A 26,805-nucleotide genomic window follows, 5' to 3' on the forward strand; every position below is an offset into this window, starting at 1 on the left:
GCTTACTATCTGCATTTGAATGAATTAATTTAAACCCCATAAAGTGTAACAACTTTTTAGTTATTCCCTTCTGAGGGCCTATCGGGATTCTTTGTCAATTCATTCTCATTCATTTTTTTCTCTTAGCTATGGTTATAGTTAGTACCTATTCTCTTCTTTGGGTTTTGATTTTTAAATTTTGCTTTATTTCCTAAATGACTTTCCTGATTTCTTACGTTTGTCAGTCTTGATGGCATTACAGTGTACAATTATGTCAATGTACCAGAATTAACCCTCTCTCTATTACTGGACATTTAAGATTGCTTCTAGGTTTTGTGTTTTTTTTTTTTTTGCAATCATATATAATGATGCTATGAGAATCTCTGCTATGTATTTTTTACACTTAAAAGTATAGATTTCACTACTTGGGCAGATTTTTTAAAAAAGGAAAGAAATCAAAGTGATACATGTCAGAAGTCCTTAGGTTACAGCTATCATAATGGATGTGTGTCCTTTGATACCTCTTTATCTGAGAACCATTTATAAAAATATAATTTGTATCACAGGAATATAGATTGCAAGGCCAACACAAATAGCTTGGACACAAAAATTACTCATTTAAATTATTTTTATTTATACATGATGCCTTTTCTGTCATTACTTTTGGAAGATTTTCGGTTTATAAATAGCACAGTACATGCAGTAGGACCCTGACCATGGGAAAAAAAAGTACAACTTTATTTAACAGAGGCTAAAAATTATCTCATACAAAGTGCTTACCAAAAAGACCTTGTGACACATTTACACCTTAATACTTAACCAAATAAATACTAAGGAATGCAATATTTATAAATAGATCATCCAAAATAGCCCTCTTCCAATTCCCTTTTTCAAGCTAGCAGTATTATGATTAAGCAAATGAACAGCAGCGTCATTATCACATACTTAAGGAAGGTCACATAGCATCAAAGTGAAACCGATGGGCTTCCTGGCGTTTTTCTCTATCATCTGCTTTCTGGAAAATAAAAGTTCGTAGCAATTTTAGATGTTTCAGCACACATTTTGGTATCTTCCAGACATGTTAATTATAAGTCTAAGAAAAGATCTTTTTTTTTCCTCTTTCATTTTTGGCATCCTCATCATTAATGACTAATAAGTGAGTTTATATTATGATAATCTCATAGTTATCTGTTCTACTATTAATGAGAGCAAGTGGGGATTTTAAATTTCTTTCTCAGGAAATATTTTAAGTACCTAAATTAACTTAGTAACTTATTTGTATTATGTAACAACATTTGAACTATTTATGTGTTCTTAAGTTTAAAAGCAGAGGTGAATATGCAACACGATGACCAAATCAGTTACCTCTTGAATAATTTCTCTCATATACTTAAAATTCATGTTAACAAATTAAGTTGGGTAAATATATAGCCCTTTAGTCATTCTTTGGTTAAATGATAAACAGACATACACCCGTGAGTACGTTTTAACTTTGTGATTGTCTGACACTGCGTTACTGTGGAACGTGTACGCTGGTGATCAGGTGTCTTGAGAAGTTCCTGTTTTTGTTCTAATATTTTTGCTGTACAAGTTTGATGGCCCTGTATAACATTTCAGACCATTTGCTTTCTGCTATGTTAGAAAACAAGACAAGTTAAAGATGGGCTCTCCGCCTGAGTATTATCAGTCAAGTTAAATCTCAATCTCATGTTACTTGAATATAGGTTTCATGTTAACATTTCAGATACTTAGGGCAATGATAATTTTTAGGAAACCGAGTATATGAAACCTAATCAGTAACATGACTATATCCTATTTTTTCCCTGGAAGAATGAAAAAGTTATGCTAAGTAAAAAAAAAAAAATCTAATTTAAATGGACAATAGTGACTACAGTTAGGTCAGGGGTTAACTCTCATTGCCTGCTTTCTCAGGTGGAGATGCTAAACAGAATGGAAGCAGAAAAATGAAAATTCTGTGTGTGTGTGTCATACAGATAGTAAAGTAATTGTCTTAGCTTTCATAAACTTGTAAAATTCACTAATTAAGAATTCACTGGTGATTGTGAGTTTTCCCTTTATATGAAATTGAGCACAAAAATCCTTTCTTGTCCTTCTCCACTTTAAATTTTTTTTTAAGCTGATAGCACTGAAAGCACAGAAAGTAATTTAGCTTAGTGCAGAGAACAGCTGATAAAGAAAGAAACTAGCCACTTTAATCAAGAATAAAACATTTAACTTCTTTGTGTCTCAGCTTTTTCATCTGCAAAATAGGGATAACAATCTTAACCAGTGGAGGGAAAACACCTTATTTAACAGTGTTGTAAATTGTTTCATGGAAGCATTAATTAATAAAACTTTTCAAGGCTTAGTATACTTTCATAAAATGAGAACTACATAGGCTCTATGTCTCTAAGTTGCTTTAGTATAAAATGCTCATCCTTCAGAATTGAGTTGACTTCCAAAAAGTTTGACTAATTAGAAACATATAAACGAGAGTCTTATCAGGGAAGGTAAGATTCTGGGAAGAAGTTACTTTTTAAAAAATCAGCCATTCCTAGACGCCAGACTTTTGAACCAACACTGCTGTATTTAATATTCCTGTGGCAATTAATAAGCTTGCTACTATCCAACAAAGTTAAATATTCAGTTAATTGAACATACCTTTTCTTGCCAATGTAAGATGCCAATTATTGCCAAGATGAAAACACAGACTCCGATGAGAGCTATAGCAGTGAGCAGTACGATGTTACTAGGGGTCAGATACAGTTTAGCACTCCAGCTAAAGACCAGAACAGAGAAAATGTGAATTGCTTGTTTCTACAGAATCAACAAACAAATGTGATCATTTTAATTAAACAAAAAATACAACAAAGACAGTTTAGATATTGCCAAATATGGGACAGCTAGGTGGAAAAGTGGATAGAGTGCTGGGTCTGGAGTCAGGAGGACCTGATTTCAAGTCTGACCTCAGACGTTTACTGGCTGTGTTTACCTAGGACAAATGAGTGGCTCAGACCCAGACTGCCTCAAAAAAAAAAAAAAAGATATTGCCTAGTATAGTTTGCGCTGTTAGACTTAGGGCTTGAGAATTTTTATTCAAACATAAAATCAAATTTTTAACTTGATAATTTGTATTCTCAAGCCCCATCTCATGTGACTATCCTCAATGAGACCCAGAAAGGTGTAGTTGAATTGATTTTGAACGTTAGTTCTTCCACTGACTTGGTATGTGATCACAAACAATTTATGCAGCTTTCTTGTGTTTTAGTTATTTCAATGGGAAAATGGGAATGATGCACTCCATACCTACCTCACAGGACTGTTGTAAGAAAAATGTAAATCAGGAAGCACTATATAAATGCACACTATTCTCATTAAGGAAACTTTCAGAGGTACTCTGGAAAATCACGGAATCACAGTATTTCAGAGCTGCAAGGAATCTCAGGATCACACAGTCCATACCATTCCTAAAAAAGAATCTTTGTACCTATCCTTCATAAATGGGCACATGGGTCTGCTTCAAGATTTCCAGTGACCTTGTGGGGCAGCTGTTCCACTTTTGAACAGCACTGATGGGTAAGATGATTTTCTTTACACTTAATCTATGCCTACATCTCTGCCAATCTTCCCTATTATTCCTAGTTTGCTCCTTGGAGCCAAGAGTTAATAAATTTAATCCTGTGTCCAGATCAAGACTCTAATACTAAATACTTGAAGGCAGATATCATCTCCCTCAAGTATTCTCTGGGACAAACTTGCAATTTCTTCTACTGATCTTTGTATTGGTTTGGCATGGTCTCCAATCCCATCACCATTTTGGCCATCCCCCTCTGGACAGGCCCACATTTTGTCAATGTTCTTTCTAAAATGTGGTGCTGGGTAGTGAACACATTGTTCCAGATGTCAAGGAGGCAGTGTGATGAGGGGGAGAAACTACTGGATTTGGAGTCAAAGAGCTTTGGTTTAAATCATGGCTTTGCCATAATCCCTTATCTGTACATGGGCACAGTGTACTATACCCCTTAAGTTCTTTTTAGCTGTAAATCTATGATCCTGTGATTTTGTGTGGCCAGGGTACTGAATATGATATGTTGAGAATGAGCCCTAAGCCAACCTAGCATATTTGGTTGCCCCCCTCGCACTCTTGAATCATTTTTGTTGTTCAGTCACTTCAGTCACGTCTACTCTTTGTGACCTTATCTATGACCTCATTCAGGGTTTTCTTGGCAGAGACACAGGAGTGGTTTAACATTTTCTTCTACAGATCAATTTACAGATGAAGAAACTGAAGCCCAGGGTCACACAGCCAGTAAGTATAAGTGGATTTGAATTCAGGTCTTCCTGACTCCAGGCCCAGCACTCTATCTACTGCACCACTTAGCTAGGCTGACAGATTGCTAAAATCCTAGACTTTTTTTAAAACACAAACTGTTATCTGACCAGGCCTTATGTTTCCCACCCTTGTTAAATTCATTTTTTGGAATTAAATGAAGTACTTTATATTAATCCTTATGCAAAATTTCAGTTTCTTAGATTTAATCCATAATTTCAGCCTATTAAAGTCATCCTAGAGCCTATCATCCAATGTGTTGGCTGTTTAAACTATTTTTATGTCACTTGCAAATTTAATAAGGATTTATTTATGCCTTCATCTAAGTAATAGACAATAATGTTGAATGGTAGAGGGCCACACACAAATCCGTGGGCAATTCTATATACAAATATACTTTTTGAAGAATTATTTTTACATGGATCTGTTCTTTTATTGATATGGGTATTCTCTCCATCAGTTCAGGTGGCAATCCACCTATCTTCAAGTCCTTGATCTTGTCATATCACTAGCTCACTTCTATGATCATACAATTCCTTGCTTATGTTCCTCATGCTCCATCCTAAGCATCAGCTTATGTATACCTCCATGCATCTCTCCATTGCCACTTGAGACAACTTGGATTCCCCTGGAATTGGTTAATCTAATATTTGGAACAACAGAGTATTATCAACATAACACTTTTATTTGTCTTATTCTTTCCCTCTTTTTCTCAGCCAAACTGAGAAATCCTATATTTTTGTATTTATTCCCTTTACGCCATGTGTATATATGTAAATGTATATATACACACATATGTATACACACACATTTCTTGTTTCTCCCATTATGAGTTGTTTCATTCTTTGTACATGTATCCCTAGTGCCTAGCAGTGTACCTGGGATGTAGCAGATACTTAATAAGTCCTTACTAATTGACTTAGATTTCTGAAAAGATGGAGGTTGTTATTAGGGAGCTGCTCAGGATCATTAAAATCAACGAACAGTTTTCCAAATGTAATCCAGCTTGCTGCTCTCTTCTTGGTCAATTCTGGGTCTATATCTGTCTATATCCAATGCCTGCCGGATATGTGACTTATGTGCTAACTCAATGCACTAGTTATCTAATTGCATGTCATAATCTTGATAATGGACATTTTTCATAATTTAGATTTTTTGTGTGGATTGTTGAGCTGATGATATCTTTTCTAAAATCATGGATCTTACTGAAGTGGTTTATATAATGTTCTGGGACTTGATGAAATCCACACAATATCTCTACAAACAGGCGTCTGTGGAGATCTCACCATCTTGAGGGGATTCTTTTTCCATCGTGACCTTGGTTAGGGCATTTTCCATGACAGTAGAGAATATCTTTAGTGAACATTCCCCGCCCCACCGCTCCCCCCGCCTTTTGCATTTTGCCAAGAGTTAATATTAGAGGTTTATAGAATATGGTTATTTTTGTGGTATTTATTATATGACCTTAACATATGTATTCAAGCATATTTGTGGGGGGGGGGAGAAACTTTAAGGCTAAATATTTTACTGTAGGGTCAAATATAATGGATAAACAACAAATGCAATGGGATATTTTATTCTCTGTATCTCTTAAGGCAACTGAGTGACTATAAAGATGTAGTTGGCTATAAAGAATTATTTGCTAAATTCTCATTTAAATTAAATGCACTTTACCTAATAATTTCATTACTGAATTAATGAATGCTATATCTGAAATTGAATGACTTCTTTAAGATTTATATACCACATGACTGACATTAGAGTGCAATGCTTTCTTGATCATTATCTCTCTATATAAACTATGTGATTACGTTTTAAAATAACCAGAAATGAAAAGCTTCTAAAATACATGTACTTCATAAAATGCTATCTAGCATTTGTTGGTGTTTACATTTATTTATTATCTCCTTTCGTTGATTTCTGTCAAAATGAGGTAGGAAACATGCCTTGGATTTATGTTGAAACCAATCACAAAAGATACTGCAAAACCCAAGGCCTAGAGCATGATTAAAAAGTCCACAGTATACATCCTAATTGAACATATAGTGTGATAAGGCACAGCTCAGAGTTTATAACCAATGCTGCAGGGACTGATATACAAAAACATAACTTTCTGTTCTCTCTGAGAACAGTTATATATTCATTTAAAAAGTTTAATAAGGTTAAGATCATTCTCATGAATAGCAAGTAGATATTGACTTCTCAGAGGATCATAATTAAAATTTATTGACCAGTAAGGTTAGTCACTAGTCAATATATCTCAAAATATATTGAAAGTTGAAATCAATGTGTATTTTATTATGTACATAAATTTGAAAAGACAATTTATTCTGAAACAGTAAGATGATAAAAATGTTTAGGAATTTGTAGCAAAAAGAGATTTAACAGAAATGGAAATAAAAATTCAGTGAAGAAGCACCTGAAGGAAATAAGTACTTTTAATTATATCAAGTTAATTCCTCAAATTATCTAATTTATGAAAATGGGAAGGGGGATCTTTTTTTTTCCTAGCTCCATTTTGATTCAGTTGAATTATAGTACATTTTTCTTACTGGACTAAGCAGAAGAAAAAAATCTAGCTTAAGAAAAACAATCAGTTATCAATATGCCATTATATTAAAAAAGTACAGGCCACACAGCAAACCTTTACTATTCACCCCTCTGCCCTTCAAACCAAAACCAAAATCTCTACCCATGTCTATTTATTGATTACACTAATAATAACAATGATAACACCACCACCACTCCCAATCAGCATTTATATGATGTTTCAGGTTTTGCAAAGCACCACATATTCTCTTATCTATAATCCACTATGTATATATAGTATACATACATATACCCATATGTAATCAGCTAGCGAGTACATGCACATATACGCACATATTTTTATATACCCCTGTCTATCAGGCAGTTGGATAGAATACTAGGCTTGGAATCGGGAAGATCTGAGTTCAAATCCAGCCTCAGATACTACCAGCTGTGTGACTTTGGGCAAGTCACTCAACTTCTGTTTGCCTTAATTCACTGGAGAAGGAAATGGCAAACCACTCCAGCATCTTTGCCAAGAAAACCCGCAGGTCCATGGGCGCATGAAGAGTCAGACGTGACTGAACAACAGCTATCTAACTATCACTTAATAGTGTTTTGCAAACCTGAAATATGTTATCTCATTTGGCCCTTCTAACAACTCAGGAAGTCAGGTGCTATTGTCCTCATCTCACAGATGAGGAATATGAGGTACATAGGAATTAAGTGACTTGCCCTGGGTCACAAAGCTAATAATTGTTGGAAGCATAATTTGAATTCAGAACTTTCTGACTCCAAGACCAGCACTTTACCTCTGTGTCAGCAGGTTCCTACTCCTAGTTTAATACTGTATTAAAGCACGCAAATCCATAACATAAGGCCTCCTATTCCTTTAAGAATTAGATATCTTTAAAAGAGAAGGTATGACATAGCAGACAGAATGCTGGCCTTGGCACTGTAAGGCGTAGGTTCCAGTTATACTTCTGTCCCATACCAGCTCTCAGTGCTCCAGGCAACTCTCTCTCTAAGACTCCGCAGAACTTTTCTATAATACACATTCCCCGCAAAGATGACATCATAGATTAATATTAAAAATACCATTATGGCTATGATCAGGATGTATGTAGTAGAACTATAACATATAGAATTCACTATGCCTACAAGATCTATGTTCATTACACAAAGAGTAGGAAAAACAGCCTGTGTTTTCCCTCATAATATGAGACCTGGCTAATATTGACTTTATTTTTTCACAATGAACTTTAAACTCACATGAACAACTTCATTACTTTGTACTTTAAAAAGAGAATACAATTAATATGATAAGTTAAAGGAAAGAAAATGATAACCATTTAGGAATGAAAAATAAATGGTTGTCCATTGCAAATCGAATACAAATAAACAGCAGTGCATATTTAGAAAACCATTTCTATTAAAGTATTATTACCCTGAAATTCCAGAATATGCAGTTGTTGAATGAAAAGCAATTTATTTAATTAATACATGTATAAATTTCAAATTAGTTAACCTGCTGTTCTAATAGAATTTAAATTGTTCCTCTTGAAAAGTGTCAGAGACCTTTTCTGTAGGCATGCTTAGTCTTTTAAGATTTCTTTTAAAGAAATTAAGTAATGGCACTCATACTGAAGCACAGTGGGAACTAGAGAGGTTTTCTCTGAGATGGAACTGCATCTCTGATTTGCACAGTTGACAGTATCATTTTACCAAATATAGTTCAAGCACTGACATTACCTCCGAGGAACATTGTGTGGGTATGGAATGACGATAAGTTGGGAGTTGGGGATGATTGCTGTCCACTCTTGTCTTCTTATAGCCTAGAAAAAGAATTTATGACAGTTTAAACTTTCAGGTAATAGACTAAAACAGTTTTATTCTAATTCAATTAAAAAACTCTAAAACTAAAATAATTTGTTTGACAAGTAGAATGGCACAGTACCTTATAACAGTAGTGTCCCACTCATATACAAAGAAGGCCACTAAAAGGTAGCTAAGGATCCCTGCAGGCTGCTTATTGACTTAGAAAACCACATGATGATATTATCTATGTTTGTTGTATTTTTATTTATTTAAATATTAACAAAATACATTTTAATCTGGTTCTCATTGAAATGCAATATGTTTGACACTTCTGACTTACACTAATAAGTACTGAGTAAGTCTTTTTTGCTAAGGTACACATCAATATCTGAATTGAATTATGGGTATGTATTATTAGGCTACTAGTATGTTTATACCTTTATATTAAGTCAAAACCAAGGCAATTATTCCTATGCCAATTCTTGGCAAAAAGTTATTCCAACCTTTTTAGGGAAGATTGTTTTTGGTCTCATCTTTATTCTTCAATGAATGTGTGCTCAAGATATTATGACTACATATCATACTCTCAACTAGTCACTTCAATTTGTCTTTAAAAGTGGAATAACTTTAGAAAATCAGATTATTTTAGAAACAAAAAGACAGATGATTGTAGGTAGCAAAATAAACTCAACTTACCTTTTCTCCTAATGGACGAGGAATGCCAACATAGAGGTGATCAAGAAAATTTGCACTTCGACCTAAACCCAGTACGTTATAAGGCAACTGGAGAGATAAATGTGCTGACTGGCTGAGTTGCCCAGCTAGAATTAAATACAAAAAGATAAACGCTGTAAATATTGATTTGTTTAATGAAATGCTGATGAAAAGTGAGACTTAAAAAAATTTAAATGCACTTAAAATGCCCAATTACTCCAACCAAATTTCCAGGAAAGAACACAGGTAGACATTGCACAAAGATGAAAACAATTGACAAACCATAATAACTCCTCAGTATTTATGGAGTGTTAATATTCGAGGTATTGTTCCAGATGTCAGTCAGAATTTATAAGACAACCATGGCCATAAACACTCCAAGTTTATTGCAGCAGCAGCATCATCATGTAGAAACGGAGGGGTTTATGATGGCAGTTCATGACTAGGTCACTGCCATGAGAAACTACACAAAGGTCATCCTTTTGGAGCCTGAATTCAGTTATCAATGTAGATTATGTAAGGAATTAATAGAAAATGCAGTATGTTGCTGTAGGCTGTAAAAGTTTAGCATCTTTCAAATACCTAACAAGACATGACTTGGTGGCTAGAATTATATAGTAGAAACTACCTTTCACTGACTGACATATAACATATATAACAAATTCAGACCTGTGGTTGAATCCTTCCTCTTAGAGATGCTGTCTGTATGACCCTGGGCAAAAATCAATGAACCTTTCTAAGCTTTAGGCCAATTCTCTAAGACTCTAAGTTGCAGAACAGCTGTAGACTTGCACTGGGAGAAGGAACATTCCTCACTGGGAGCTCTCTACTGTAATGGAATCATAGTGTTGGACAAAAGTAAAGGAGACAATGCCAACTATCACTAGTATGTTACACAACAGTGAGGAACCACTGGGATGTATGCTTGGTAGTGACTTTTAAAAAATGACTTTTTTCCTTTTAAAATGTTTTGATGTCTTTTTTTTTTTTTAAATACCGCCATAATTCCACAAATCCTCACCTATAACAGCTAAGCAAATAAAGTAACACATAGGATGGATCTGAAAATGTACGCTTCATCCTGCACCTGGAGCCTGGTAGCAGGAAGCCGTAGGCCTTAGAAAGGATTTTACTTACCTGCAGACAAGCTAGTTGTGTGGGTCTTACCTAAGTAATAAGATATATGGACACAATGTAAAGAAAGCATTTCTAGATACTATTCTATCACAACTAATGATAACCATTGCAGATAAGATCATAACCTCATCTACTAGTTAGACATCTTTTCTTCCTGGGACTATGAAGAGCATTTTGTATGCACTTCTCTTATAATATTCTGTTTTCCACTATATTTATTACATATTTGTGGCCCTCATTTGGGGGGGGAGCATGTAATAAGCTCCATGAAGAAAAAATTATTTCTGAATTGTTTGTATTTCTTCCTGTTTCTAGTAGAGTGCTCTGTGTATAGCAGGTGCTTGGTAAATGGCGACAACGGATGGAAGATGCCAAAATAAATAGCAGCAATTGATTCTGTGGATATATGACTGAAACTAAAAAAAGGGCTTTTATCAATAGATGAGTAAAACTATAACAATTAAGAGTAACTATGGAATACCTGTCAAAGTACTTTACAAATGCTAAGTAGTAATAATTCACTAAATTCAAGTGGGGAGGATGATTTGCCTTATATTCTATATTTCTACTTATTCTTATAAAATTATAGCAATTCTTGACCTCAACAAAGTAAGAATACTCTTCTTAAAAAGCTGTACAACTTTATGGAACATCTGACCCTATTTTTTTGGTGATGGTGATGGGGATGAGGGGAGGAAACAAGATTTGTGATTTCACTGCGGAAACTTGCAATAAGGAAACCCCTCTACCAATGCAGGCTGGCACTTGCTCTGTAGTTTATATGGTCTTAGAATGTAACTTGAGACATTCAGAAATTAATAGACTTGTCTAGGGGTTCACATTCACAATGTATGTCAGAGGTTAACTTGAACTAGTTCTTGACTCCAAGGCTGGTTATCTATCTGCTACAAAATACTGCCTTTCATATCCACTATTATGATAGTGTAACCTTTTTGGACTTTCTAAAAGTTGAAGGTTAGAAGGACACAAAGAGAGCGACAGTAAAATGTAAGACCCTTCAGATGTAAAGGAAAGGAGTTGAGATTTTACTAGCTCAGCTCCCTATGAAAAAGGTCAGCAGAAACAATGAACCTGCTCTGGCAGACAAGTCAAACTGAACCAGATTAAAATGTAACTGGGAAATGTTGACCAAATTAAAAAATATCATAAAATATAAATACTATAAATTTGGTGGTTTTCTAAATCAAAAATACGGACCAAAGGGATCTGTCTCAATTTGAGTCTGACACCACTGCCCTGGGGCACAGCCTGCCTGCATACCTTTTTTTCCAGCTACTCATCTGCCTAAGTAATTCTGGTGGTGGTTCCCTCTTAAGGCTTACATGTATATACACACGCGTAATATGTACATACACATACAGGCATTGTTCTAGATATCTGGTATACTTCCCAAAGCAAAATGATTTCTATATCCTCCTACTTTACATTATTTTATAAACAATTATTTTTGTTAATTTGACAAACATTTTGAAAAATGAGCATTTCCATATAGAAAGAACAGAAAGAGTATTGCATATGAAACCGTAGATCTTAAGTATAGCTTTTCTTGGGAATACATACATACACATACATAAATGTATTAAACCACACACTCATACAAATGACCTTAACATGGTAAGTTCAGCACTGACCTGCTTATGTACTCTCTCTCTCTCTCTCTCTCTCTATGTGTGTGTGTATATCAATATATCTATGTCTTTTATTTAAAAAAATGTTTCATTGATACTTTTTTCTTCCTTTTTTCCTCATTACAGCATGTATGAGAATAAGTATATTATGAGGTGATTTGAGAAGGAAGAATATATTATCAGTCTGGAAGAAGATATAGAAGGCTCTACGAAGGAGGTGGCATGTAAGCTAAATCTTGAAGGAAGACAGGAATTCAGAGGAGGAGAGTTGAGTCAAGGTGTGAGAGACACTTTAATGAACTCAAACATACAAGAGGAATGCATAATTTGAGTCGTCTAGTTTGGGAGAGTTTTCAATATAGGAAAGGGAGAAATGTGAAAGGTTAAATAGGAGCAAAATTGTGGAGAGCTTTGAATTTCAGCCTAAGGAGTTAGGGAGCTGCTAACAGTTTTTAAGCAGAGGAGTGACATGGTCAGATTTGTGCTTCAGGATTAATATTCTGTGTGAAGGGTAGACTGGACAGGCAGAAAGTGTGGAGTTAGGAAGGCGTCTCAGGAAACCATTAGTACAATCCAGGTGAAAGATAATAAAGGCTTGAATCAGGAGAGAATTTTGAGTAGACATAAGGGAACGGATGTGAGTGACATAGCAATCCACTGTTTTGTATCCTCTTCCCTTTCAAAGCTAAAACCCAAGAAAAAAAAGTTATCAGTTATACTATTTCCAATTTCTCACCTCACATTCCCTTTTAAATCCCTTGCAATCTGGCTTCCAACCTCACTACTCATCTGAAAATTCTTTCTTCAAGGCTACTAATGAACTCAGTTGTAGAATCTGATGGTCTTTCCTCAATTCCTCTTTTTCTATGCCTCTCTAAAGCATCTCTCTTGGTTGACCACCCTGTTTCCCCCTGGGTTTTCATGGTACTACCCTCTCTTGGTTCTTCTGGCCTGTCTGGCCTCGATTGCTTCCTTTGTGGGATCATCCTCCTTGCATCACCTCTTATTCAAGCATTCAGACCACAGATCTGTCATGGATCATTTCTTCTCTCCTTACTCATTTTCTTGATTATTTCATCAGATTCCCCACGAGTTTAATTATCACCTCTAGGCAGATGACCTCTGCTCTATATATCCAATCTCACTCTCTCTCTTAAACTCCAGTCTTGCAACACAAGCACCTCAAATTTAACATGTTTAAAACAGAACTTAGCATCTTTCACCTCCCCGCCCCCCCCAATCTTATACTTGTCCTAAATTCTCTATTTCTATGGAGAGTATCACATTATTTCCATACCTAGGTTTACAACTTTAGCTTCCTGAACTCCCCACTCTCCTTATCTAACCAGCTGCCAAATCGTGCTAATTCACCTTCCATAATATATTTCACATCTGTCCCTTTCTCTTCACCCACATGGCTAATCACTCTCATCACCTCTCGCTCGGACTACTGCAAAAACTTACGTGGTCTCTCTGTCTGCAGTGTCTCCCCTCTCTAATAGTTTCCACACAATTGTCAAATTGATATTCCTACAGTAAATTTTGGAGCATGTCTCCTCTTTCTTGTTCAAGAAACACTAGTGGCTCCCTCTTACTTCTGTGATCAAATACCAATTTCCTTTTATAAATACTTCACAGTCTGGTTCCAGCCTAACTTTCTAGGTTTGCACTTTATTTCATGTCTTCTACATCCAGTTTGACTGCTGTCAACCTTGCAGTTCCCCATATGTGACATTCCACCACCTACCTCAGTGTTTCTGTATAGGCTGAAATGCAAGCCCTCTTCATCCCCACCTCTTAGAATCCTCAGCTTCCTTGAAAGCTCAATCAAAGTGCCAGCTCCTATAGGAAACCTATGTGGGTCCTCAAAGGGGCAACTCCCCCCATTCCCCAGAAATTATTTTGTATTTATTTTTAATTTCTGTGTACATGTTGTTTTCCTCAATAGCATGAAAGCTCCTCAAGGCCAGGGACTGCTCCATGTTTATATTTGTCTCTCCAGTGCCTAACACAGTGCTTAGGAGATGGAAGGCACAATAACTGCCTGTTGAATATATGAATGAATGATTGAATGAATGAGATAGGAGGTGAGGGAGAAGGAAGAGTCAAATCTGACTCCGATTAGGAACCTGGGTGACTGGGAAGATAGGGGCCTCCTCAATAGAAGTTTGCAGGACAAGGTTTCAAGGGGAAGATGGTAACTTTCATTTTGGACATGTTCAATTTGTGATGCTAATGTGACATTCTGGTATAATGTAATTTTCAACCTAGTCTGATTTTTACAAAACAATTATATTATTTGTACATAATACAATGTACAAATTCATTGTACATTGACTTCTCAGCACAATTTCTATAACTGACCCCATCTTGTATAGGAGAATATTGCATTGCCATGTACTACTATTTTCTGCTACATCATAATGGATTATGCTGTAAATTAGGATCCTAAACTAAGTAATAAGGCAGGACAAGATGTGAATTACACCGCAATAATTCACACCTTATCTGTTAGGCAGGAGGCCAAAAGCAGGTTTCTCTCTGTGAAACTAGATGGATTTTTATATCATAATTCAAACCCTAAAATATACATTAAACAAAACAAAAGAAGAATATGCATATATTCTTGGACAGGGGATAGGCAGAGCAGAAGGGGGACATTTAATAGCTTGGATTAAAAAAAAACCTCAAACCCTGAGATTTCTTTCATGTTTCTGATTTTTTCAGAGTCAAAAGCACAGTGGTCTTCAGCTCCCTGCAGACCATTAAGCCACAGGGAACTTTCATTTGCAACAGGATTGCCTGCTAGTCCTTTGGCACTGCCCTGGCTTGGAAAAGGACCAGTATCTCTCTGAAGAGGAGATAAGAGGGGACATTCAAACAACCAAAGTTTTGTTTTCTTTCAGAGAGCATTTGCTGGTCTAAAAATGGCTGTTCCCCCCTAAAGCTGTGGCATCTCTGTAAGAGACCACATGGATTCCAATTAAAAAAAAGAGGAGGGCCACCAGAAAGGACCAGAGAATGAAGCCTGAACAAAATACCAATGTAAGTACAAAAAAAAGAGATTCATCTGCTTTAAGACAAAGACCTTTTAATTGTGTAAAATCATTCTAATCTTTGCTTTCTAAAAAAATGATAATAGTACCTTAAGAGTTTAAGAAGTTTACATATATTATCTCATTTAAGACTCAAAACTGTGCTTTGAGGAAGGTATGACTGATTTGGAACTTTCTTTAACTCTTACCTCTCCCTCACTTCTCATACTCCCATTTTATTGATGAGGCTAGTAGTAAGTGTCAGAGGCAACATTTAAATCTATAAGTGTCTGACTTCAAGTCCAGCACTCTATCCATTTGTACATATATGTTGAAGACCAAACATTCTGCAACATTTTATTACTTCCTCAGGGAAGTATACACCAACTCCAGTATAGCAAGGGGCATTACCTGCACCTCACTTTCTGGTACTTGTACTACTTAGGTATTGTGTGGCTATCTAGATGTTTGTGATTTTAGAGTAATTTCTGGAGACCTGTCTGGTTCTAAGTTGCCTGGTGATTTGGAATCATGAACTCCTTGCTGATTTTGATTCCAAGTGGGGAAATACAGGTACATACTTTGATTCATAGTTATAACCATTCGGGCTGTAATTCCAAATAAGTCATAGTGTCAGAGGGGGAAGGGGCTTTAGAGATCATCTAATCAAATCATTTAGAGGGGGCCAGTGGTTCTTAAGTAGCAGAGAGAGATGGGACGTAAACCTAAGTCATTCATCACAGATAATAAAATTATAGCTTCAGACCTGAAAGGGACCTTAGAGACTACCTAGTCCAATTCTCTCATTTTACAGATGAGGAAACTGAGACAGAGAGAGGTGACTTGCCAAGGTCACCCAGGCAGTAAGTGGCAGAGTGACTACATTCCAAGCTTATTCATTCAGTTCCAAGCTCAGCATTTGTTCTGGATTGAGTCCATGCCTGGGCCAAAGAGAAGGGATATTTGCCAGAATGAAAATTCCTTCTTCCTATGAGATGCTAAAATAATGCATCATGTCTTGGTATCACATGATTTCCTTATAAACTAACAAATTAACTTGAAAACTTTTTCTGACAGAAATATAATGAACTATAAAGGTTTGAGACAATATAGGGGCGAGACATCCTTGTTAGGAGAAACAGTGATTGTGTTATTAAATAATTTGTTTGTTTAAGTGGGACCCAGAGAGAGACAAATATTAAAATATCTGGTTCAAGTTAAAGACTATATGTATATTCACATAGCAGAAAAACTAAAGAGAACTTTAATCTGGGACTCTTCTTAAGCTTGTTAATGGAATATTATGTAAACAGTTATATTTAACACATGCTTTGAAAGGAAATACTGTGATCTAGTCATTAGAAGCATTGCCAGGAGTCTATTTCAATATGAGAAGATAGCATTATTTATTATCGTTAGTAACAGAAGTAATCTATAATATTGGGTTCAATCCTTCCTAGTGCCCACTATACATTTACAACATATACTTTTTTTTGCACTACTAAATTTAGTTTATTAAGGCTACTGCACACTCATGTTCCCTAGTGACTTGTAAAAGTGATTGTGTCTCCTTATATTCCTGTTGTTACTCAACGTAACAAATGTACCATTACCAGCCTCTAATTAATTAGCTAGAATTCTTCATGAACTGGCACATCAGAATACCTACAGTTTAATGACAAATTACATTCATAACCATTTCTCTGAAGTACCTTTTGAGTTAAAGACCATATTGTAAGATTATGAAGTACCTTCTAAATCAAAGAAAAATTATGTTGACTAGTAATTAATCTAGTTTATTGTAAGATTTTTTTACACGTGAGTGCTTAAATTCTGAATGATCTGTACATACAGACAATTTGTTCTTCCCTTACCAGTTGAACTACTTGTAGAGAATGGTAAATGGGCCTTCTCTCTCTCTAACCAACATACTTATCTTCATCATGTACATTCAAAGAGCCAAGCCAACTATGTTACCTCCATACTCAGTTCCTATCTTGATTGGCTCCCTATCAATTCTAGAATCAAATATAATTTCCTGTTTGGTGTTCAAAGCCTCTTCCCTCCCCCCAATTCTTCTTACACCTGACACTTCTTCATGTACTCTGATACAGTGACATTAGTCTCCTGGATGCTCCACAAACAAGAACTTCCATCTCTCAGCTGTGGGCATTTTCTCTGGCTGGAATGTTCTTCCTCTTCATCTCTACCTTCTGATTTCCCTGGCTTCCTTCAGTTCTCAATAAAACCATACCTTCCACAGGAAGCCTTTCCCAATTCCTCTTAATTCTAGTGCTTTCTCTCTTTTCCTGTTTATCCTAGACATACCATATTTGTTTGGATGTTGTCTCCCCCGTCAGATTTTGAGGTCTTTGAGAGTACATACTATCTCTTGGATTTCTTTGTGTCAATAGCATTTAGCACAGTGCCTGGCACATAAGTCCATGCTATATGCTTCTTGATTTACTGTACAGTGGTGGTGGCCTGGTCCACAGTGACACTTGATTCCTTTCTCATGGACTGTCCTGATTGTGGTGAACATGTTCCTAGCATCGCCAAAGTGCTTTCTTATTCTATGCTGCCAAATACATTTCCCCAGAGAAAGTTATACATGGAATTTACTTTCCAGGATAGCCCAAGAGTTATTTTGGGCCAACCTACTAGCCCAATAACCAGTTACAACACTGCTTCTATGGGAAAATGTGTCCCAAGTTTCAAATAATGATGTAAAAAGGAACTTTGGAAAATGACCCATTTGTGCAGTTAAGGACTACTTGTATTTTTAAACATTTTATTTTTTAAAAATAAGTTTTTACTGCTGTTTTTTTAAAAAAAATCATCATATAGAAAATGCTATTCACATCCAGACAAAGAACTATGGAGTCTGAATGCAGATCAAAGCATACTATTTTATCTTTTTTCTTTTTGTTCTGTTTTTTCTTTTACAACATAATATGAAAATGTTTTAAAAAATAAAATTAAATGAATCATTAAAAAATCATCACTGTCCCCAGTATTTCTTTTACTGTTTCTCCCAGGGAGCCACCCTATTTAACAAATATATACATATATATGTATATATATGTTCAGAATAATCAGCCTAATCTGCTGCTGACTGCTTGATTTTTAGTTCTTTGGAAATGCTAACTTTTGTACCCAGACTATAGGATTTAATCAGAACACCACATTCCTTAAATATCCTGATAATTTAATGCCCCTTAGGCATATGGCATAGAAGGATCACAATTGTCTTAATTAGGAAGATTTTTAGTAGTACATCAGTGACCTATATATTTTTAACTAATTTAGCTAGAAGAGCAACAAAAGGAAGCAAGTTGATAAAAAAAAATCAAAACTGATGATGACTTTATCACCTGAATCTATTATTGAAGTGTTTAATAAGTAATATGGAGAAAGCTAATCTCTAAATAAGGAACAGCACTAAAAATGCTAAAAGGCTATTTTTTGAAAATGGGTCAAAGTCACCTATAACTGTCAATAGTACATTATATCTGGGATTCAAAAGTGGGAAAATAAGTGAGTAAAGAGACAGGAAGGAAAAGATTCAAAATGAATCCTTTTGGTTTTAAGAACATGTGTTAAATGTTCACAAGTTTTAGAACTTTGATAATGTTTAACACATGAAGGTCTAGAACTTTTCATCATCCTTTTTTTTTTAATGACTGAGAGTTCCTTGGTTTGAAATAAATAAATTATCTTTTACATAAGAAAGAAAAATGCTGTAACTAAAGTCAATTTGAAGATAAAATCTGACTGGTTCATATGTTTGTGAAATATGCAATAAGGACTTGGGAAAAATTATAAAAGTCTTAGAAACATAAATGTATTCTCAACACTCAATATATAAGAATATAGGGCCATAAATGTCATGTGCTACAACTTTTAATTCAAGTCCTGGTTAACCAAAATCATGAACTCTTAAATTCAAAACCTAATATTTGTGTGAACTTAATATTATATAGATACTTCTGACCTTCAAACAAATCTGGTTAGTGATCAGTTTTTTTGCTTGTGGAGTCATTCAGTATCGACTTCCTACCTGGAAACAAGATGTCTAAGAGGCTGTTTCCACAGAAAAAGACCATGAACTAAAGTAATGCCTTTTAAAAGTGTGTAATTCTACGACAGGACACATGACTTGTCAAGAGGGTTGCTGCAGCTAATCTTGAATGCTCCTCAGTCTGTAGGAAGTTCTTTAGGAACTAGGTACAAATGCTAAAACTTTTCATTTTGGAGGACATTTCCTGGATGGGAAGAGCAGCGTGAATTCATGGCAGAGAAAGGAGAAAGGGAACAGAATAAGCATTTATATAGCACCGACTATGTGCCAGGAATCATGCAAAGTGCTTGACAAATATTATCTCATTATATCTTTACAACAAACCTGTGAGGTGCTGTTCCCATTTTGCATAGGAAACTGAGGCAGGGAGAGCTTACGTGCCTTACCCAGGGTCACACAACTAATGTCTGGGGTCTTCCTGACTACAGGCCCAGTGCTCTATCCACTGTGCCACCAGTTGCATTAAGGGACCTTTTCTTCTGGGTTGGAAGGGATGGCTTATGTTGAAGGACTATGAGTTGTGGCATTTTGCAGTTAACTCCTACAAACTGCTTCTCGTTATTGATCTGGTACCTCTGGACCTGTCTTTCTGTGGAGGATTGGATCTCAAGGGTTTTCTGGGAGGTTGTTCAGATTAAGAGTCATGTTGAGTGACCATTCACTTAAACTCATATTTGGGACTTTTAGTTCTGCAGTATCTAAAGTCTCAACTCAGGCAATCAGATAGAAGGTCCTCACATGAGCTTGAATTTCCTCCCAGCATTTGGGGGTGAGTAAATGTACAGCAAGGAAAGGAGACCTTCATAGGAGAGCTGCACTGTTAACCTGTCCTCACTTTTCCCTATTCTCCCTCTTTAATATGGCACTTCTATCATCAAGAAAAGTAAATCTCCAGTTTATCCTGTTTATATCCTGTTTGTATGTAGTTGCTTGTTATCTCCCTCATTAAATCATGAACCCCTTGAAGGCTGTTTTTGTTTTCTTCCTTTTGTATCCCTAGCATTTAGCACAATGCCCAGGACATAGGAAGTGCTTTGATTCATTTTGACTGAGGAAAGAAGCAATTTAAGGATGTTTTCAGTTTTCTTTATTGAAATTAGCTTAGGAAGATTGCAAGCATGAGATGAGCCATAACTACCAATCTGGTTCCTACAAACAAGTCTTCTGGGGATATAAATACAATTTGTCTTTGATGCCTGCTCTTTTGTATCAGAGACAATGCTTAATGCATACAACTGTTATTTGAAAGAATAATAGGCATTGCCAGTACACGTCAATGATAGTGCAAAGCAAAATAATAAGAGAATGTGTAGCGTTCACTGAACCAAATGGCTTTAGTTGATGTGGCCTGTTGAGTTCCAGTTTAATGGTTATCATTCCTTACAGAGCTGCATTAGTGAAGGATGCTGCTTTCAAAGTTACATGAGATTTTGTTTCTATAATCATGTTGTAGATTAAAAGAAAAAATGTGCCTCCCAAAATGGGCAATGTGGTATGAAAGAGCTAAATGGGGAAGCACAGTTTATGCCTCATTGTGCTTTATTTGTTCGCTATCAGTTTCTGACCTTTCATGAGGCAATCAGTAGACTCTCCCATGGCCACAGGCTTCTGTTTTTAGGGTCCAGGACAGATTCCGACCAAAGCACTGGGAAGGATGTAAAATCTTACATTCCTGCGACTGTAGGGGACAAAGACATACATTGATTTTATAAGTCTAAGTAAGGATTTTTAGTTGTAAAATGCATGGGAGAGGATTATTTTTGCTAGAAGTTGTGACTTTGCAAGTGAATTTTCATCTGACTAGAGAAACAGATGTCACATGTTCCTCAAAGCAGAGATATTTAGAGCCAAGGTCACTTAGCTATGAGAAGTTGTTAAGCAAAACAAAAATATGTCAAACTTTTCTATCAGTAGATTCATGTCTCACATGTACCTTTAAATGAGGGAATGATATCAGAGTTGTGATTAAGTGAACATAGTCTCCTATATGCCAGGTTTTCACCTTCCATTCTTTTTTATCATGCTACTTGCTTGATCTCTCATTTCTTCCCATTTCTATCCACCTGGGCTGTACCGGTCATGTATATCTTTTATCAGAGTGATTGTATCCATTTCGTGAATTCTTTGCTGTTGTCTCATATGTCTTGAACTACCTATCACTTTTCATCTGTCCAGCTTCTACCACCCTCCTTTCAAATCCTCAGGTAAGTGAAGCTTCTTCTGAGACCTTCTGTTATACCTTTAAAAGCAATCCTCTCTGAAGGTGACAAAAGCTCAGAGCTATTACTATTTTTTTCTCTCTGTTACCATTGCTCTTATCTAAATATGCTCTCACCCTTTCTTGTCTTCTGGTGTTTTTATTTGTTATAATCACTGCTCAGGGTAGGAATAGTGTCTTGATTAAAAAAAACCATTTTGGATGCTCATTGTATGTTGATATTTAACACCAAAGCACAAGGGTTGTGTTGTCTAGCTTCAGAATCTAAGCTAACAACAAAGCACAAACCATTCCTAGTGTTTAATCCTCTTTTACCCCTTTTTCTCTTCTCCCCAATTCTGCTGATTGTGGAAATATTTTCCCTGGAAAATTCAAGTGACTGAGTTAGAATAGTTCCTTACATCATTCACTGTATGATTATATTTACTTATTAAAACTTCTCAGTGCTGGCATTACACTGACCTGGTATGTTTCCTTTGCCATCATACACCACCAGTTATTGGTAGCAAGCTTCTTTTGTATTTTTGTGCTCAACCTACCTACTTCATGCTGTCTGATTGTTACAGATCCCAAAATGAATACATTTCTAGTGCTACTATCATTTTATGTTCAAAAAATCATCCTTGTATTCATCTTTTTAAAAAAGTTTAATATAGTTGAACTTTAGCATTTGAAAGACATCTACTGGAGGATTTTTCTTTCTCTAAAGATAGGGTACAGAAGGCTATGCCTCTCTCTCTTCTGTATTCTATTACACTTTCAAACTTTCTTTGGTAGCCCACTCTTTACTGGAGGGTGCACTGTTGAGTGAGCTTGATAATACAATAATATTTGTGAATAGTACCAAACAATTCAGATGACTCTTATTGTATACTGATTGTATCTACTAAATGCCAACAACAAGCTGTGAAGATTTAATGGTATCTTTGTCCTTCATCTGTACAATGCTCCCCTTAAAGTAGATATAGTCTCCTCTTTTTTGTATTTTGCAGATAAAGAAATAGCTGCAGAGAGATGACTTGGGTGATTTACCCAAGGTAACCCATCTGGGTAGACACGGAACCTGAATGAAAACCTAAAGATTCTCAAAAATCACTCTTTTTAAAGTAGGGACAGAATATCACAGAAAATTTTTCTTGGATATTTCTGATATTAAAATACTGAGAAAAATCCAAGTTAAGAATATGTGCTCATTTTGTCTTAACTGAACAGAGGAGTCAAAGAGGAGTTTTTTTTATTTCAAAGGCTTTTGTTTCTGATTTATAGCTGCTCAATTTCCCTTAAATCTTTGCTTCTGTTTGTAGTACTCACAAATATGATATTTTGTTTTGGAAATTAAGTAGTACAAGTTGTAGTTGCCTGGTTAGCTAAAGCCTCTCATGTTGAGATATGACACATAAAAAAGCTCCAACTTATTGTAGTTATTTTGCAGAGCTGCAATGATTTTCTGTAAGGAATCAGAGATGAAAATTAACTAGAACTAAATGGCCTAATCTTGTGATGTGGGAAACCATTTAAATTTTTTTTTCACAGGAAAAATGTTTGTTTATCAAGGTAAAATTTAAGTTTTTTCAAGAGACATTTACTTGATTTTTCATATATTGCAAGTTCTGGGAAATCAAGCATATTTTAAATTATTTATTGATTTCCTTATACAGCAATGCAAAAAGTTGAAAAAAATAGTATGGGATTCATGTTTTCAAGTACCATTATTAGTGAAACAAATATACTTTGGTAAAATGTATTCTGACGGTTAGGAAACTGCCCACTAAATTACATGTAACTCTTTGCAAATATAAGCAGAAATACTGGAATATCTAGGAACTGAACGTCACTTGATTTCCATATATAAAAATCACTGGAAAAGCTATATAGGATCACTAGAGTTTTTCCTCAATTCACTGAAAAAAAAATGATGAAAAATACTCTAGGAGCTTTATTTTTTTTCTGTTTTTAAAAATTAAAATAAAAACACCATTAAATATAGCTGTTTCTTATGAATGTCAAATTATTTTAGGTTGTTGCTTTCTGTCATCAGTGAATGAGCTTGGAAACCACAGCCAGTTATTCTCATCATTGCTTTGCTGATACTGAGCCATTTGGAAGCTTATTAGCCTCACCCTCTAACAAATTCCCATCCAAATTCATCCCTTAAAGTCAACCTCAAGTTTTACTTTTTTCAACAACTCTACAAGCCACAGTAATCACAGACTCTTTAGAGTTGAGGACACTGGAAGCAATTTAATCCAATCCTCTCATTTCTTCCAATCCTCTCTTAAATAGTATGAATATTGAAACTGAGGCCCAGAGAGCAATGATTTGCTCAATCTCAGACAAGAAGTGATAGTTGGGATTTGGACTCAGGTCCTCTGATCTCAAAGCCAGAATTCTTTCTATTATATACCAAACATTCTCATTTTTGTCTTCTACCCACAGTACTTACTATTTATGCTTTTCATTTGTCAAATGTGTGCTGCTTTGTATTATTTGTCATTTCTTCATACGTTGGTCTTACCTGGCTATACGATTTTTGAAGGCAAACTCCCTACTCTACGCTTTTTTGTATTTCCTGTAATTACTGAGCATAGGGGCTTATGTCCTCAATTTCTTCAGAAATTGATCAGTCCACTGAAAAAGATCAGGGATCTCAGTCTTCTAAGAAACCTCTTGTTAAAAGCCATTAAGTAATCTTCCAGCTGTGAGAAGCCCATAGGCCATCTAGTCTATCTACAGGCATCTAGTTTTCCAAGTCCTCAGAGTCAGATCAGGATCTTTAATATCTAATGGTGGAGTCAACCATTTAAGGTATATATTTACAAAATATGGAAGTACCTTTTCCAAAAACTGCTAATCCTTTAATAATTGTTCTCCTAGTTTTATACTCTTGCATCATGACTTAAATTTTCAAATCCACATGTACATATGTGTATCTATCTATACAGAAATATATATATATACATGCACACATGTACACACATCTATCTATCTATACACACACAAATATGTGCCATTTCCTCAACTAGACCATAAGTTCTTTGTGAGCAGGGCCCATGTCTTTTTATAACTCCACAATATTTAGAACAATGAATAATATAGGCACTCAATAAATATCTGTGGATTAGGGAGAAAAATTCCACCTTTATCACTTTAGAGTTTACCATCTTAAATAGTAAGAATGATTTCCTTGGTCATCAACTTTTCAATTTTCTGTCATCTTCTTTTCTATTCTTAGGTTTAACCTTTACTTTTATTCCTTCCTCTACTTACTTCACAGACTTGCCTTCTTCAAGGCAGAATTTCCTCTCTTCTGTCTTTTCCTTTATTTAACCTTCATCCCTGAGCTCTATTTACATCTTGGGGGTGCAAGGGAAGTCACTCACCTCACCTTTTGAAGGTACATTAATTTTTACAGTCCACTTGTGTTTCATTGCATGAGGTCATCACACAAAGCAGCTGATAGAGAATCTCATCTCTAAGTTTTCACCTTGACTGTGACCATAAGCAAAGTCCTAATTTCCATAACTCCTCAACAAAATTCCATTTTGTAATCTTACTTTACCACATTGCCACTTGACTGTGAGATCTTTCTTTCTTTGATTTTAAAGAGTTTTGTCTTATGAGGCAAAAAAGGATATTTTTATACCTAACTATCCCCACAGACGTATTTAGTTTGGAATGTCAGAAATGAAAAATGGAAAGTTTCAGAGGAAAGTTGGGAAAATAATTTATACAGAATCAACATTATAAAGAAAAGGAACTTTAAAGATTTTATAGCTAAGTACAATAAAATGACAAACCATAATTCCAGAGGATTGAAGATGACAATACCCACCTCCTGTTAGAGGTGACAGACATAAAATACAGAATGAGAGATATATTATAAGATATGGTCAATGTGGTAATTTGTTTTGCCTGACTGTATGTTTATTATGAGAATTATCTTTTTTATTGTTTAATGTAGGATGGGCTACTGGGAGGGAGAGAGAATAAATGCTTATAGGAAACAAAAAAGATTAAAAATTGGGTGATTTGCTGGTCATGATGCTATACATCTGTAATCCTTGCTCCTGGGGAGGATGAGGCTGCGATAGTTTGAGTTCAGAAACTCTGGGCTTCAGTGACTTAAAGCCAAGTGGGTGTTCTCACTGAATCTAGCACTGTTGTGAGTGCCCTAGAAGGAGGCCACCTGGAGGCCTGAGGGGCAAAATGCCCTAGGATGGAAACAAAGCAGGTCAAAGTTACCATACTGATCAGTTGTGAGATTAGGCCTATGAGTGGCTGTTGCACTTCCAGGCTAGGAAGGATAGACACAGTCTTAAAAAAAATGGGGTTATCTTTCCAAGACAATTGTGTTTTATAGGGCTCACAATTTATACTTCTGTAGATAGCAGAATCAAATCTGTTACTGATTCCGAAGTTAAATAAACATGAGCTATTGGTTCTGTCACAGTGAACAAGTCTTTCAAGGAAATGGCAAAATAATAGTCCAATAACCACAAAATTCTTCAGCTGTCGTGTATTTTGACTTGTAATGCTAGTAAGGTGACAAGTCTTGATCTTGGAAACTATTTCTTAAATTTCCCTGTGTACTAGGCTGCCATATTAAATCACATAAAGAATTTCAAATATCCAATTTATTACACATAAAATTTAAACTGGATTTGAATTTATTGTGATCATTTGTTATAATTCATTTGCATAAATCTCATATCTGATAGTTGTACTTAGGAACAATTGCTTTATGATGACCAGTTTTTTTGGGAGGTATAAAAAAACTTATATCCTCTTAAGAGTTTTATAACAGCCAGGAAAAAAATATAACGATTTTTAGTAATAATAAATTGATTTTCCTTAATATTTTACTTTCCTGAGTTCAGAATACTTGACATATGTCTGTATAATCAAAGGACAGATGAAGAACTCTAGACATAGAGAAATTAAATGACTTACTTGGGGTCTCCTAGGCAAATTTCTACTGGAGCAAATCACACTTCTAAGACATACTTCTGATTCCTGATCAGTATTTTTTAGGATAAATTGCAGTACTTGGTTCAGAGATGAATACTTTTATGTATCCTTGATTTCAACCTCACCCCCATATCCCCACCTTTTCATTATGTGCAAATTCTTGTCAGTCTTTCCATAAATCCCCTGCAAAGGTTTTTTTTTTTTTTTAAGGTGTGTGTGTGTGTGTGTGTGTGTGTGTGTGTGTGTGTGTGTGTGTGTGTGTGTGTATTACAGGACTGGGACTGTTCATTTGCTGTCCCTCATTCACTATGTGTTTGTCCCACTTCCTTTTCTCTATCTCTATGATC

At 35.5% G+C, this 26,805-nt stretch overlaps 1 protein-coding gene and 1 long non-coding RNA gene across 2 annotated transcripts in view; one reads left to right on the forward strand and one right to left on the reverse strand.

The window, feature by feature from the left end:
* Positions 1–589: 589 nt before the first annotated feature.
* Positions 590–26,805, reverse strand: part of ITFG1 (integrin alpha FG-GAP repeat containing 1) — a 281,571-nt gene continuing 255,355 nt past the window's right edge. The window contains exons 15-18 of the mRNA XM_072632138.1: positions 9,353–9,477; positions 8,591–8,673; positions 2,641–2,758; positions 590–994 (exon numbers count right to left, since the gene is read on the reverse strand). Coding sequence (XP_072488239.1) covers positions 935–994; positions 2,641–2,758; positions 8,591–8,673; positions 9,353–9,477 — 386 coding nt within the window. The 3' untranslated portion in view covers positions 590–934. The remainder of the gene's footprint in view (positions 995–2,640; positions 2,759–8,590; positions 8,674–9,352; positions 9,478–26,805) is intronic.
* The window catches only part of LOC140519278 (uncharacterized), a 43,567-nt gene continuing 31,874 nt past the window's right edge, over positions 15,113–26,805 (forward strand). The window contains exon 1 of the long non-coding RNA XR_011972152.1: positions 15,113–15,201. This is a non-coding gene — a long non-coding RNA (uncharacterized lncRNA). The remainder of the gene's footprint in view (positions 15,202–26,805) is intronic.

Source organism: Notamacropus eugenii, chromosome 1 (genome assembly GCF_028372415.1).
Source record: "Notamacropus eugenii isolate mMacEug1 chromosome 1, mMacEug1.pri_v2, whole genome shotgun sequence".
NCBI classification, from domain to species: domain Eukaryota; kingdom Metazoa; phylum Chordata; class Mammalia; order Diprotodontia; family Macropodidae; genus Notamacropus; species Notamacropus eugenii.